The 16770-nt window shown below is 44.7% G+C and overlaps 1 protein-coding gene across 1 annotated transcript in view; it reads right to left on the bottom strand.

Annotated features, from left to right (window-relative positions):
* Positions 1–1235: 1235 nt before the first annotated feature.
* Positions 1236–16770, bottom strand: part of LOC144791755 (cytochrome P450 2J6-like) — an 80978-nt gene continuing 65443 nt past the window's right edge. Inside the window, exons 7-9 of the mRNA XM_078666525.1 lie at positions 6879–7066; positions 5308–5449; positions 1236–2470 (exon numbers count right to left, since the gene is read on the bottom strand). Coding sequence (XP_078522651.1) covers positions 2292–2470; positions 5308–5449; positions 6879–7066 — 509 coding nt within the window. The 3' untranslated portion in view covers positions 1236–2291. The remainder of the gene's footprint in view (positions 2471–5307; positions 5450–6878; positions 7067–16770) is intronic.

Here is a 16770-nt window from a genome sequence, read left to right as displayed (position 1 = left end):
GTAACATGTACTCTTAACCTCATATACATACTGAATTAACTATTCACATATTTTTGGTAAGTCACAGATCCCCCACCAAACAACACACACACATTCACTCTCCATTACAAATAATCAGTTAACTAATCAATAACTAATATAGACTTTCACGTAGCTAGTAACCAACTGGTGCAGCAGTTTACACAACAACTGACCAAGTAATACAGGTATTCACACAGTTTAGTTACAATCCAATATATTTAGTGAGACACCATAAATTACTCAAGTAAACAATCAATCACATATTTATATATCCACTGATTCTTCAATGCAGATTGGTGTTTATATAATACATATTTAAATAACAAACCAAACTACATTCACTGGATGACATCATCAGTGATGTCATCAGTGATGTCACTGACCATGTCAAGAATGTTGTAATATGTGACATCATCACCAGTGGATTGCGGACGCGAGAGTTACATTAGTACAACTAACTATAACGGAGGGATTTCAATGGTTCTGTATGAGTGAAATGTCCAGCTGACTATAACACCCCTAAAACCAATTTTTTTTCAATGAATTTCTAAGTTGTTTTTAATGATAATTCCAAACTATACCCTGATTGAAACCTATGGTTTTTTGAGTGAATATATATAAAAATGTATTAGTCCTAATGTAACTCTGTGGGAAAGGGTGTGACCACATTGCTTGCCTGTTAGGTAATATTGCTGATAGTTATTGATGTGAGTTTCCTACAGCAAGTGGCAAGATGTGTTGTGTATTAGTGGTGAGAATGGACCTCCCTTGAAGGCCTAACTTATCTGATAGATTAGCACCTCCACCCCCACTTTTCCATCTTTGCCAGAAGAAGGTATTTAGCCCAACCCACTGCCCTTTTGTGAAATGCCTTACCCCGCCGCTCTTTATTTTGTGTTTTGGCATAATTCCCCACTCTTTCTCTCTATATTCTAAAGCCTGCACTTTGTCCACTCTACCCACCAATGGATTCCTTTGGGAAAGTCTCTTCATGTCTTTCTGTGACTAACCTCTAAACACTTGTAGATCAATATAAAAATGTTGAAAATACATGCCACACTGCTACACACTCCTCAGCACTGTAGCAGAAGACACATAAGCTGCACCCCCTCCAACCTGCAGTTCCCATGTACTGAATGCATTCTCTAGTTTCTCACCACAATCTGAGCGATGCCACATCGCACAGTCATCAAATCAATGACAGACAAGTTGGATGATAGATTACTGAATTCCAGTTTTTTTAAATCTGTGGAAAAAACACAACACTGACTTTTGCCAGCCTTAGTTCATTAATCAAGAAGTAACTGAGCAGTGGCCTAGGTGTGGACAATGTCTGAATGTCCTTATTTTGACCACAGAGTCCATCGCTAATTCCTTCTTAATCTTCGGAAGAGAGCCACTGTGCTAACCCCAGACTCTCTTACATCGTCTTCCTCAAGATAAATCCACAGAGGTTCGTGAATGCACCTCATATTGTATTCAAGACTTCTTACTGATCATGTTGTCTCTTCAAGAAGCTCTTCCAATTGGCAATTCATTTTGGGGTTTCAGTCATCGTCCTCTCAAACTCAATGACTGTGGTCACGTACCAGTATTTAAATAAGTACTGCAATTCTATTACAACAGCAATTAATAGGTAGCTATCCACTTGTGTGGTTCCCAACACCAGTGGTCCCTTTGAAGCCCATCAGGTACAATATTTTTTATGGGTGGGTAGGTGATTGTTCAAGGTATGTTCTCTTCTCATCATAATCCCACAAACCTGAATAACTGGTAGAGACATAGCACGCATATGAGCCAACTAGCCCTAGCTGAGTTGTACAAAGATAATATTTATTGGGGTGGTGGGCCTGCAATGGCTCTAGCAAAAACATTAAAACTGAGTACTCTATGCCATATCACTTCCAGGTACCAATTTTAGATTAAAGCTCCACTGCAGGCCCAAAGACAGGGGAGGAGCAGTCACAGGTGCACAAACTTGACATATGAGAGATTCTTAACAGTTTGACAGAAGACCTGACATAGTTTAGAGGTTCTAACACATGGAAGGTCATATGAAAATGTGAAAAGTGTTCTAAAGCTTTTAAAGCAAATATTTTACAGCAGTATTGAACACTTTAACAAAAGAAAATAGCTGGTTTGGGTTGAAAGTGCTACAATTAATATACAGCTATTGTAGGTAGTTATAAGAAGGGGCCAGGAGGACATTGATACTGTACATAGAACAGTTCTGAATCATGGACCCTTTCTTCTGTGCATGGGCCCCCTGTCTAGCAGGATACAACACAGATCTGATATGGGTGAGGCTGAAGAACAGTCCTGAAAATAGGGTGCATGTTAACATTCTTAACCCCTTCAGGAAGCCGGAAGGAGAAGGCCCGGAGGAGGCTTGTGAAGAAGACGAAGAGCTCGATCCTGGCCAGAGTTTCCCCCAAACACACACGGTGTCCTGCATGATGAAGAATAAGACAGTTGTAGTCACTTCTCCTACACCAGTCGCATGCAGTGTTTAAAATACAAAATTTGCAATAACATGGGAGAAGGAATACCCCTGATGTGGAGGTGGGCAAGGTGCATAAGAGTACAGAGGGAGGAGAATGCAGTGCGATAACTCCAAACAGCTTTGAATTCAGAGAGGCATTTCTCTACATCCAGAATTTGCCACAGATTTACTATGCTTTTGTGTTGGGCGTGTGTCACTTTTATGGCGCAGCCCAGAAACAAAATCCTTTTTGGTCTTCACTAAGCAATGCAAAGTCGATTTTTGTGGTTTAGGGCCATATGTCTGTACCTTATTTAAGGTCGCACATGGCCCCATTCACGGGAATCAGGCCATTTGCAACCCCAAAATGTTTTCTCAATGTACCAAACCCTATTTTGTATTCGGTAACCTATTACTGAATCGCCGTGTTTAGAGCATCCCTTCCTAATACCGAATCGCATTGGAATGTAGGAATGTTTTGTGACCAAAATACAGTCGCAAAATATTCACATTTTACCACCTACTTCAAGTAGATTGTAATCCATTAGCACATGGGAAGGGGTCCCCAAGGGATCCCTTCCCATGTTCCTTCATCTAAAGATTGTTTTTATGCAGGAAAGTATTACATCCTGCAAAAAAAAATCCTGAGCATAATACAGGCACCCTTGCACCATGGTGCAAGGGTTCATATGTTGGCTCTAGGGAGGTTCAAGTGCAAAGACAATACTGAAGCACTTAATTTCTTAGTAGATACAGCTCTATTCAGCCCTCGCCCCATCTGGCAACGCAGCACAGCAACTTTGCTTGCCATCCTGCACTGGGTGAACCTTTAATAAATATGCCCCTTTGGGCTATTGTTCCCTTGCTTGTCCATGTCAGGGCTTTTCACAAAATGACATTTTTAGAGTGGAAATGGTCCCCAGAAGAATAGGCCTTTCTATGCTTTTGTCCAGTAAAAACCTTTTTACAGCAATATATTTTAACCATCTACCGTTTTAAAACTTTGCAGAAATCATTAAATTACAAGTGCCGATATTCACAAATGATTCAGACCGCCTGAATCTTGAGTGAATATTGGGGTAGAATAGGAAATTCTTTGAAAGAAAAATAGTGACAGTGAATAATAAGTGTTATTCTTTAGTTTTGCAATAGAATTTTCAATGAAAAGTGTTGCAAATAAAACTTCAGAGTTCAGAAGGCAGGCTGGGAGGACAGGAAGAGTACTGAATACCAGAATTACTGCATACCAGGCAATTTTCTTTGCACAACTTGGACTATGTATAACCTACCAAAATTTGTGTTGTAAAAAATAGCAATATTCCACGTTCTCAGTTTGGAACATTGGGATTAACAGTTGTCCCTCATTCCAGCCTGCAGAACTGAAACTACAAGAGTAATATTGTACAGTAGAAATCTGGGGTTTGCAGTATCTATATTACCTCAGCAGTATTACCATACCTTGACAAAAGCAGGGGATGTTGGACCATTCCCCACCTCTACCTGTACTTAGACAAAAATTAGAGGACAACACTATTAGAGGGCCCTATGTAAATTCGGACCTCCCCAGTCCCACCCCAATGCAAATCAGAGAGAGGGTGGGACATTGCTTCTCGACTCTTAGGGCAACTATTCCTCCACCACTGCTCCTCAAGGCAAGGAATTAATGTAACTACCCAAGGGCTGTGTGAGGGTAAAAGTCTTTTTTTGTGTGATCTCTCCATCATAGGTGAAACAAGCTGAGGAGTAAACTGCATGTTTGTATGCATTTAGAACTTACATTTCAGGAGACTAGCTGGGCAGATAAGGACTCTGCAGACATACGCAGTTGCAGGAATCTCATTTCTGCTCCTGCACAAGTCAGCCCCAACCCATGCATTGCTCCTCAGATCAACACCAAATGTCAAGTGGAGTAATCGCTCTCAGTTATGTTTTACTCATCCTGAAAAATGTTATGTATTTTGTTAGAACACAATTTGGAGGTCCTTCTTATGATATTACATGTATCACTCACCTCTGATCTTATTTAGTTTAGAAAAAAAATGTAATGCTCAAACTAGTCATGGGGAAGTATTTGTTTAAACCCCAAATTGCCAATACCATATTATCAACTTTAGCAAAAGGTAGAGAGACTCCAGGTGGATACAAGGAGAAGGAAAGTGACTTTACTTGAGCATAACATATTAGGGGCCTGATTTAGGGTACTCCATCACAAATGTGGTGGCATACCTGGCCCACCAAACTCTCAGGTCGCCCAGCTCATTTAGAGGCTAGTGGACCTTAAGTATTCCATCTCGGGAGCCCTGTTGGCTCCATCACTGGAAAAGTTCTTCCAACAGCCCGCTGGAGTAGGAAGAACATTACACCATTCAGTCTATTAGGGAAGATGTAGTTGTCACTTTTTTTTGCAGTCTGTCACGTGGACAGGAAAAAAACAATAATGACTCCCACACCCAGGGGGAAGACCCCCACCACATTGTGCAGATTATATTATTATGTTTCAGAAACAAAACTCCTGCTTAGTAGTTTGTTTGTGAAAAAATAAAAAAATTCAAACGTTTGGTGGAATGTTTCAAAACTGAGAGCAGCCATCCACCAAAGTTTTAATACATTGAACGGCACCGCCTTGATGGCGGTTCCCTTTGAGATTCAGAGGTGACTGATTGGCCAGCAGTCACCTCTAAATTTGGTGGATGAAGTACCATTACAATGAAACAGGTTATGTTCTCCGATATCCGGAAGGAATTTACTCTGTCTGCCAAAATCTAAATCAGTTGCTAAATCTCTTAAACCCTGACTAGGCGTACCTGCAGAAAAGGGCAAGAAGGCCTCCTTGTTCTTGAACTTCCCTTCTTTGTCAAGGAAATGTCCTGGATTGAACTGTTGAGGTGTCTCCCAGTGGTCAGGATCAAACAGAGCAGAGGAAAAATTAGGTATGATAAGGGAACCCTGCAAGGAAAAAAAGGTATTGGAATAGAATGATAGGCAAAAGATGGTCCTATTATTTAAATTATTTGAATATTTATTATTTTACATACAGCACAACTCTCCCAAGGTGGGTGCTCTAAGCCCTGTTCCAAGAAGGTGGGAGTTGGACGGGTGTCTTAAGCTTCCCAGACTCCAAAACTCATGCAGTCATCGCAGTGAGTTTAACAATGATCATCAAGAGTTTGGTGGGAAGATGACCATGGAGCCATAAAGTCTCTGGGGGATGATAATACAGAATTCCCAGCTGTAATATGTGATGAACTTGAACGGGTACATCAATATGGATAGGGGTCTAAAGGGAATTCAATATCTTTGCGAAGCCAGGTATATTCCCTCAGGAAATAGAGCAATATGTCCTGTATGATCTTCTTTTTAAAGGTCAATTGTTTGATGGATTCAGACCTTTCAATGCTCCAGCTGGCTTGTTGGACAATATGTTTTAAAGAATACCCTTATCAATATCCCTCTTACAGAGCAAGTAAGAGTGTGGAGACGTGTTAGAGTTGATTCAGAAAAATTATGGCCATATATGCTCTGGCAGGGTTATTCTGGATTATATGGTGTTCAGTTCATAAAAATGTGGGAAAGGTAAACTTAACAGTAGAAAATGCATTTGAATTGATGCCACTTCTTAGTAACATACGGTGCCTTCAAGGTCCCAACAGAAATATTGACTGAAAAAGAGGTGGCAGAACAGGAATGACGCAGTATGACATTCATGATGAAGCATACACATAGAATACCAGAAGGAAATTAAGATCGTAAAGCAACTATTTTGGAGAATAGATCAGAGCTGGATTAGATGTTCACATAGCAGTCTCTAGAATGCGTGGTGACCCCACCTGTTAAAATTCCTGATTAGAATGTTAATTTGCTTCCCCACTTACATTTTTTTGACCACATTGTAATTTGTACAACACACAGGTCTATAGTTGCCTGGCTCTCTGGCCTTAATTCAGATGTGCAACTTCTAACAAAAGATTTTAAATCTCTAACTCATACTCTACTTCATGTGTGAGGTGTGTCTTGAAAGTAACTGATGGTAAAACTTGTAATCTCTGCAACTGCAGCACCTCGCAATGCTGATGATTATGTTCCTTTCCATGGGATAAACCCTGCCCTTTTTTTCTTATACTGCCTCACAATGTTGGTGTATTCACCTTGCTCATCATAATATGCCCCAAGTGTCAGCCATAATTATAGTGAATTTGAACCTTGCCTAATGGTAACTTTATACTCAATGTTATGTATTTTGCCTTACAATAGTCCACTACCTATACACTTCCAGAGGATAACCATGCACTGCCTGCTTCACATTTTATCTCTAACTGCTGGTTAATAGGTCTCTCAATGCTGGTCAATAGGTCTCTCAGTACTGGTGCACACGTACCTTCTCAATGTTGAATCCCTGCAATGAGGTCTCCTTCACAGTCTCCCTGAAAAGACCGACCGATACAATGTTACTCATGCGCTGTATCTCGTGAATCACTGCATTGGTGTAGGGAAGCATCTTTCGGTCCTCATAGTGAATGATCTGGGACTCTCCAAGGACAGCAGCTAGCTCTTTCTGAACATTCTCTGGAAAGAGATATTTATGTCGATCAAGGAACTGGTGACGTCCTAACCCAGTAATGTCTACAAATAAGTGTTTGCACGATAGCTGACAATATAAGCCCATCCAGTCCCTCAACCGATCTTATCCAGACCAACTGAGCTCAACTCACTGCAACTCAACTCTGCTCAGTTCAATTCAAACCACAAACCTAATGACATATAACTAAATCCTCTGTCCAAGTGCCGATAATATGCTCTTTCATTTCAATTAAGGAAGAGACCAGCATTCTAGGAGCAATTCCACAAATTAATTTATTACAATGCGGTGAGGATTAACCACATCAACGTGTTTGGCTTTACACAAGGCTTGACCGCAATGTGCACCACCATCTTTGAAGGTGCTTTATATACAGAGTAATAAAAAGTGAAAGAGTATAGTACAAATACTAAAAACTAAACATATTTACAAAAATGTATATTTGGTACTTAGAATTCATTTGTGCACTCAAATAATTAATAATCATATACACACTCAATTTCCAGAAATAAGCTAAAACTCTAAATCCATCTCCTTTCAAACTCACTAATAAGTCAATAAACAATCATTATTCACCTGTATTACATCATCAAGTCGAAGTGGATTAACGTTTAAAACAATTGACCAACCATACTCAACAGTAAACTGTGCCCATGTATCCTTGGAGTAAGGGTCACTGTTGGCACAGGACTCCTTTTACAGTGGTCAAGCAGTCTCAATATGAAGCCTCTCAAGAGAACATTATATTGGATCTTCCATCTGCCACCAGGGCCACAGGAAGAGAAGACAAAGCAATTTCCTACAAACCTGGAGGCAGTAAATGTAATTTTCCTGCTCACACTAGCCAGGCAGTGGTATGATCAGAGGCAGAAGTGGCAATGTATTTTTCTGGGTTCTGTCTTCCATTATTGGAAAGAACAATGTTTCCACAAATAGAACATTGAAATCTCTGTTTATCTGGCTTCATAAACTCAGCCATGCTCCCAGGAAGCATCTCCATCATGTACTTATTGAAATACACCCAAATACTTTGCATCGGGGACTTGTGGGAAGTGATATTTGCCCGTTGCAACCTAGATCTACCAATCAAGTGTTACAATAGGGGTAACATTTGAATTGCTGTTATTCTGAAGATGGCTGATAACCAGAAACCGGTCCTAGGATGCTTGATTCCGGTCCAGGGAAGACATGGCTTGGCAGTTCGGGCTGGACTGTTCCCATGAGGCACAGGGTCAAGGCTGATTTGCATATGGCTATGTCTGAACTGGGGTGGCTTGGTGAGCAAAATAACGATGGATTAGACCCAGATCAGTGACTAGGATGAATGTTTTGCCATTGTGCAACATTCCGTCCATCATCTTGTGTGTTTTGCTAACCATAATAACAATGTCATCGGCATTTTGAAGAATTCGGAGCCGCACGTTCTCCCGCCTTGGTGTAAGTAGATTTGCCCCTCCAGGGCTTTACCCAGATCGGCTGTATAGATAATAAAAAGTAAAGGGGCAAGAACGCACCCTTTGTCGTTGTTGATTGGAACCTTAGTTGTTACGGACGTTTGGCTGGTTTTAATACACACCCAGATCCCCTCATAAAGGGCAATTATTGCCTTTAACAGCATTGAGGAATGCCCCAGTTAATTTAAGTTTTTCCCAGGGTTTCCCACAGTCGACTCCATCAAAAGCTGCACTGTTTTCCACAAAACAGTAAAACAAAGGTAGTTGTGATGTCTGGGTTGCACATAGTGATAAGTGTCCCAGTACTAGGATGTTCTCTATGATGGAGCTTTGGGGCCTGAAACCAGATTGGAAAAACCGAAGGATATTATGATCTTTTGCCCAGGTTTCTAGTTCCTTCAACAATAATCTGGCATATGCTTTTGCTTCTATATCTAATAGAGCGACAAGCCAATCATTTTTGGGTTTCATGCGGTCCACTTTTTTGTGAATCGTAAAGAGTATTGAGCCTTTCCACGAGGATGGAAAGGTGGAAGTGACAAATGCGTACTTAAAAAGTGGTGTTAACTGATCCACCCAGAATCCGTGAGAGGCTTTAAGCACTGCTGCTGGTACTCCATTGGGCCCCGGCGCACCATCTGACCTCATTTTGTTATTTAGGTTGGTTATCTCGACCTTGGTGATAGCAGGTATTTTGCCATCTTTATGGGTTACTGGAGGAGTTTGTTGTATTTGGGTGTCAGTCATGAGACAATGAGATCTTAACTACAGCTCAATTTGGGTTTACAAGGGGACTAGGAACAATCGACCAATGCCTTAACCTCACTCTCATTCATGGTAAGTATGTTCGGGCCAAGAAAGGATTGCTATACCCCACCTTCTTGTACCTAAGCTCAGTATTTGACAATGTTGACAGAGGCAACCTCTGGGTCAAATTGCTGGACTTGGGAGCGGAGGCCGGGTTGGTGCATATCCTAAGTAGACTACAAAAGGATGTTGAAGGCTGTGTTTGGTACGGTATTAGTGGAGAGTATACCCATATTTTAAAATCAGTAAGGGAGTACATCAAGGGTATGTCCTTGTCCCATTTCTCTTTAGTATATGCATCAATGACCTGGAGAAATATCTGGAAGATATTGTGGCAGATTCCCAGTGGACAGGGAAGAGAGCGATCCCGATATTAATGTATGCTGACTTTTAAGCCCTAATGTCAAGAACACTGATAGGACTACAAAGGTTGCTGGAGGGATTTGTTGCAGTAATGGGATGTCTAGGGCTGCATACCAACAAAACCCAGTCATTTACCATGATCTGTGGCCACTCTAAAAGGAAGACGAGATAATTTCATATCCAGGGCATTAGGCTGGAGACTGTGAACACATTCACGTACTTGGGGGTGCCCTTCAATGAGAGTTGTAATTAGGGACACCTGGCATGGGTCAGATGCCTACACATGGAACAAAATGTGGGTGCTATATATAAATTTGCCAAGAAACTAGAACCCTCCTGTGAGAAGCTGGCCTGGTATATGATGTCCACTAATCTAAGTGGCACCTTGCACCAGTCAAGACAACCCTTATGGTGATTTACGAGGTATAAGACAACCAACAAAAGCTCTCTAAGTGGTAGCTTTGGAGAGCAGCCTTCAGACCTTGTCATGAAAGAGTGTAAAGCAGCTTGTTTTACCAGAAGTCAATATTATAGTATAGATTCAATGAAAAAGAACCACACAAAGCATTTATAAAAATATGTATTTATTATATAACACTATCTAGTACAGTACAGTATCTCCTAAACAGAGATAGGCACAAAGCACACAATACTTCAGCAAACAAATCACAGTAAATAGCACTAATACACATTGGGCCCTGGGGAGACCAAACCATATACTAAGAAAGTGGTATAAGAACCATGCCTCGAGTCAGGACAATGTCCAGAGGCTGTAGCATTGCTGGGGACCCAAGGAACCACTCAAGGTGAGTAGATGGGGACCCTACGGAGGACGTGTGAAGTTTGGGAACACCACCCTGGGCTCAGTACAACTCTACGTGTAAGTCGCGGTTAGAGTTTTAAAGATTAAGGACCCTTCCTAGTGGACCCTGAAGAAACCCTATGGAAGACAGAAGGTTGGAGAGCCACCCCACCCGTGGATACCCTAGTACCCATGTTACCTACATCAGGGAAGCCAGATGCATGGGTAAAGTGGTGTCGGAATCCACCATTGAACCCAATAGAGGACTTCAGGAAAGTGCCACTACTGGAACAGGATAAAGTGTCCGTAGGATTCTAAATGTGGATTCTTGAAGAAGAGTACCTGAAAGCAGAGGGGACAGAGTCTGGGTCAATGCGGAGTGACAAGGTGCTCGGTAGACGAATGCCCACCAATGTCGGGTGCTTCAGGAAAGATGTCAATGAACTTGACTGAGGGGTAGTGTCCGGTGGGAGCACCAACTAGCCTTACTCAAAAGCAACCCTCACAGGAAGTTAAGAAGTTGCAAGAGGAGGACCAGCAAGGTCCAGGTGATTCACCAAAAGCAGGGGAGTCAGGGTAAGCCCGAGCAATAAGGGGAACACAAAGAAGATGTAAATGACCCTCCACAGGACCCCCAGGCCAAAGGCACTGGAGTTGCAGGAGAACCAGGGGCAGTTTTACAAAACAGAGTGACACAGAAAACACAATATGTTGTGGCTGAAGATCTTAGCAGGAGAAGTTGCCAGAGTTTGGGGCTACTTAAAGCCCAATGCGCTTGTTACAGAATTGCCAACAAACCTTTGCACTTGCAAAAGTATGCAGTGCACAGGGGTTCAAGTATTGCAGCCCCCAAGAGTGATACTGGCCTCAAACTCGATGAGAGGACAGCTTAGGCCTTGAGGGACATAGAACCCTACCTCCTGTGTTGTTGAACCCTTTGGAGTCCATAGGAGCTCAGGATCAGCAGACCTGTCAGCAGTGTTGTGGTGCCTGCGAATGGAGGGGAGTGACTCCTTCACTCCAAGGGATATTACTTCGGTTGTCCTTGATGCTGAACAGGCCTTGGAAGGTTCCTGTATGATGCACAGGCACAGACAATGCAGCAGACTGGAAGGGAGACAAAGTCATGCCCAAACGAAGTCCAGCGAACTCCAGAGTGCCCAGACAGATGAAGTGCAGTGGTATCTGTTCTGAATCTTATCCCACGACAAATCTAGAGACCTACACCCATTTAAGCCCCTAAGTACCCTAGGGAAAGGGTTGGGACGATTCAGGGGATAGATAGAAAGGAGCTTACTCCCATGTCCTTTGTCCAGTATCACGCCAGAGCGGGAGCCAGTGGCTACCAGGACTGGTTTGAACTGGACTATGCACAGTGATACCAAATGTGCCCCTCATGCAGACTTTCAGGAGCTGGTAAGCGCACCCACCCAGCCCTAATACACTAAATCCTGTCTGGGGGGTGGTCACACCTCCCTGTGACAAGATACCTATTGTTCCACCTTCCTCTGGTAGAGCATGGCTCAGCAGCATGAGGGCAGAAATGTGTCTCTGGTGGGCAGCAAACATTTTGTGCTGTCCGGGACTAGAAGGCCGATACCAGGAACACTGAGAGCCTAACAGAGGGCTCTTCCTGTGCTTGGAATCATGCCACCCACACCGTTTATGGTGTGTGGGTATGATTCCAAGATGTTTGATACCAAACATGATAGGATTTGTTACAGGCAGTTTCAGATGGCCATCGCGTAATTACGAAGTGTCCCTCTATATAGTATATGGCTGCTTCACTGACAACCCCGGAGAATGGACTCTGTAGGCTGCAGGGGTGTCCTGCTCATGCAGGGGCACCCTCTCACTTAGAACCAAGCATCCTGCCCTCAGGATTGTAAAGGCCTGCTATAGGGGTGATTTATAGGTTTTAAGTGCAGTGACCCTTAGATATAGTCAACCTTTATCTTTAGTAAGTGGCTCAAGCGCCAACTTACACAGGCTGCAATGGCAGGCCTGTCATTCCATTTTTCATGGTTTCCCATGAGTGACATAAAGCATGCTTCAGCCCATGGGAGACCTCTGGGGTACCTATGCCCTGGGTACCTAGGGACTGACAAGGGTACCCCAGTATCAAATCTGGGATGCTCCTAGGTACTGAACACAACAGTTTAGGGAGAAGGCAGATAGACTGGGGTCCTGATTAGCAGGATTCGAGTCAGACTAGTCAAAACAGCATCACATCAAGCAAAAAGTGAGTGTAACAATAAGAAGCAGATCCTACTTTCCTACACCTCCCCAGTGGATGTGCTGCGTAGTATATCTATACTACTATTATAAAGAGAGAACTGGGAACCTTTGAGGTGGGTAAACTCGGGAACCACAGCGCAAATCCAAACACCCAATACAGCGTTGGCATTGTCAGGGTAAGCAGATGGACATAGGCTATATACCAAAAATATATATATGTTAGAAGGGCAAAGTACGTTCTTTGCCAAAGTAGTCCCTTGGAAGTAGCGCCATCTCTGAGGTGGGCGTGCGCGCTAACTACGTGCGTGCTGACATCCGGGGTCGGACATTTTAGTAAAGTAAATAGGTCGGCCAGGAGCCAAGAGCGGCCAGGAGCGCGAGGAGGAGCGGCCAGGAGCGCGAAAACGACACCCTGCGAGGTCGGACATGCCCAGAGGTAGGAGCGGCCAGGAGCTCTCTCACAGCCCCCCTGCAGTGTACCACTGCTCTCCTACCCCTCGCAGGAGACGGGCCCCGGCTCCTCCGTGAAGCGGGGCTCCGAGGCGCTGTGGGCGGCGTGGACCGCCAGGGAGGCCCCCAGGAGCAGGGCCCCATCCCTGGAGTAAGACTCCTGCTTCCAAACGTGTAACCTGCAGGCAGTGTCTGCGCATGAGCAGCACAGCAGCAGTAACGCCACGCAGAGACCAAGACCCATCGAGGCGCTACAGCTACCTGATGTCTCAGCTCCGTGTTCGTCTTAGCACAACAGTGTGTGCGTCATCTCAGCGATGGAAACTCATCGGTTATATGGGAAATAGAAGTGTACAGAGGCGACTTTTAAAATATTCCAAAAAGGGCAGCGTCAGCTTTCCATGCACCCTGCTCATGTCAGCACAAGGCCCTTCTAACCCCCGGCACCTGAGAGGGGTTTTATAAAGCTCCTCGAAGAACGATGGGAAATAGAAGTGTACAGAGGTGACATTTAAAATATTCCAAAAAGGGCAGCGTCAGCTTTCCATGCACCCTGCTCATGTCAGCGTGAGGCCCTTCTAACCCCCGGCACCCGAGAGGGGTTTTATAAAGCTCCTCGAAGCATTCAGGGGACAAGTATCAGAAGAGTGACCTCAGGACACCCAGGAACGTCTCTCCCGTGTGCCGCATAATGAGAACAAGGGTATCTCTCCCAGCTGCCGCATAATGCTTAGGGGTGCATTTCATAGGACCTGCATTATCAATAAGGCCCTTCTAACCCCCGGCACCTCAGAGGGGTTTTATAAAGCTCCTCGAAACCCTCAGGGGACAAGTATCAAAAGAGTGACCTCAGGACACCCTGGAACCTCTCTCCCATGTGCCGCATAATGAGAACAGGGGTATCTCTCCCAGCTGCCGCATAATGCTTAGGGGTGCACTTCATAGGACCTGCATTATCAATAATAACAGTGCAGGTAATGATATGTTGGAGTAAAAGCTGTGACGCCCTTCGGGTGTGTTCCACGCGGTGCAGGGTGGTTCCCGGCGCTGCAGTGGTGCGCCCGGTGATGCTCACACAGACGTCACGTGTCATCACTTCTTGCTGGGCCTTTCCTAGATCCCTTTATTAAAGTAATATCATCAGCCCAGTAAACGCTGCCAACGCTACTTACCCAGGGATTCCTTAGTATGGGCTGCAGACCGGGCCAGCATTGCCCTGGGGGTCCCTGCAGGGGGTCTGTCACAGGGACAATGTCACAGGATGAGCAGAAGAGCACACACACTGGGACTCCTCCGAGTATGAACCCTGCAGGCCCTGTATCCTATAAAACATTCAGGTTACATGTCAGGGCTATGGACCCTGCATAGAAACAAGTGAGTCCTGCCCACAGGGACCTGCCAGGACTGGCCGCCTCACTGATGCAGAAAACTGGTAATGAAAGACAATCTGGCAACAATGCTGTGTTCTGCATGAATCCAATGAAATGTCCAGGAGTGTTTCTGGGAGCCTCACACTCTTGAGCGCACCAGGAGGGGATAGAGTGACATGGTCATGGCATGGTATCCACTGTGTGGGTCGTTTACCGCGTGTCCAGCAAGCGATTGCTCCAAATCCACGCATGAAACATCTCTGCAGTGTCTTGGGTGGGACAAGGGGTCACTGATGCCACATTTCAATGAAGGACCATCAGGAGCTCTCGACTTTGAACACGTGGTCACAGATGAGAAGGCGCGGCTCGATTCCTGAGACCGCGGTGAGCAGACAGGAGGTAGCCCCGTGTTGGGCCGCGAGGAACGCGCCTTGAAGAGGCTGCTTTCAGACAGCTCCTGGACTTGTGGATAGATTGGGACCTGAGCTTCGGGCCCTCACTGGTCCTCACTTTGGGGCCGTGAGTCATAAGGGAGCAACACCAACCTCAATACAGAAAGGCACCGTGCCTACATATCGGCCTCCAAGAGCCAGAGGTGGAGCGCCGTTTTCTTTTGATAGTTGGGTCCCTGTGAATGGTCTGCAAAATGTTGAAGTAGGTCCCAAAATCTACTGGTAGCCATGATATTTCTTACATTCAGGCACACCTTGGCTGCCAGGTTCAAAAGTCCTCTGAAAAATTGGAAATTTGTCCCCCCGGTTCGGGTGGATAAGATATTGCAGCATTCCAGTTGAGGCGATATCACAGGTCTGTTCTGTGACATTTCTCATACCCGGCTTGCATGAATGGTACCACCCTTTGAGGTCATGGGGGGAGAAGTGATTGTATTCACTGAATTTGTTGAGAGGCCGTAGGCCGCTTTGCCCGAAAAAGGAACGAGAGCAGGCCACAGCATTGAGTACCAAGCTGCACAAATAACAGGGCCATAGAGGTGCATATCTGGATTTTCTCACCTTGGAAAGGTACCACGGTTGCCAATAGAGTGTTTTTTGCTAACTCTGGATTCAAGAACCCTGCCATCCAATGGAGCCTCAAACACAAGCAAGCGGTTCTCAGAGATGTCATAGGCCACATAGACATGTTAAGATGGAAACAAGGTTAGAGCCTAGCGTGTTTGACACAGTCATGGTGGGACTGTGCCAACTCCAGTGCCTCAGGAATTACAACTCCTATGGAAAAATGCAAATAGATTTTAGCCCCCACAGCCAATCTATCTAGCTGGACCAAAGGCTCCTCTAGAGATGAGTAGGCTCAGTCATTAGTAACTGCCAGATGGACCTCCTCAGGTGTGAGGTTGGTCAAAAGAACATAATCCATAATCTATCTATCTATACTACTATTATAAAGGAAGAATTTTGCACCTTTGAGGCGGGTAAACTCGGGAACCACAGCGCCAATCCACACACCCGATACATCTTTGTAATACTCAGGGTGTGCAGATGGACATAGGCTATATAAAGTAAAAAAATACGTTATATTTAAAAAAAATTACATTAAAAAAAGTAGTCCCTGAGAAGAAGCACCGGCCATGACCTGCGTGCTGACGTCAGGACATGGCGCGGGGGAGGAGCGGTGACGAGCGGCCGGTGAGGAGCAGCGGACCGGGCGGACATGGTTATTGATTAGGGCTTCATGTCGTAGTAAGTTCATCTTGCGTTACAAGTTATGTGGTTTCTTATCTGCGAATGAGTGGTTTTAAAACGGGAAATGTCCAAAGACTGTTGGCAGGTTTGCGGCTCCGTACCCGGTCCCGGGCAAGCCAAGCACTTCACGGCCTGCTGTTCGCCCGAGTTTGGGTCCGTCTCTGCTTTCCAGGGCGGGCGGAGGGGAGAGAGCGGGCGGAGGGGAGAGAGCGGGCGCTGGACGGGTGAATCGGTCTTTCAGCAGCAGAAGAGGGAGTGGAGAAATCTGCTGCTAAATGAACCCAGTTTGTTCGTAATCCATAACGTCACCATCAGCTATGTCTCTGTTATTTCGGAAAAGTCAAGAAATATTGGCAAATAACCGTTGTTTCCACTGGTCATTACCTCAAATCTCTCACGCCATAAAAAAAGCTGTCGGTATTACCATCCCAGTCACTGTAAGGTATGGAAATATTTGTAATGCTCCACTGAAAAAACCACTCTCTGTAACCTAAACACTGCATC

The sequence above is a fragment of the Lissotriton helveticus genome, chromosome 11 (genome assembly GCF_964261635.1).
Source record: "Lissotriton helveticus chromosome 11, aLisHel1.1, whole genome shotgun sequence".
NCBI classification, from domain to species: domain Eukaryota; kingdom Metazoa; phylum Chordata; class Amphibia; order Caudata; family Salamandridae; genus Lissotriton; species Lissotriton helveticus.
Note: the sequence above shows the minus strand (reverse complement) of the source record. Positions and strands in the feature narration are given on the sequence as shown.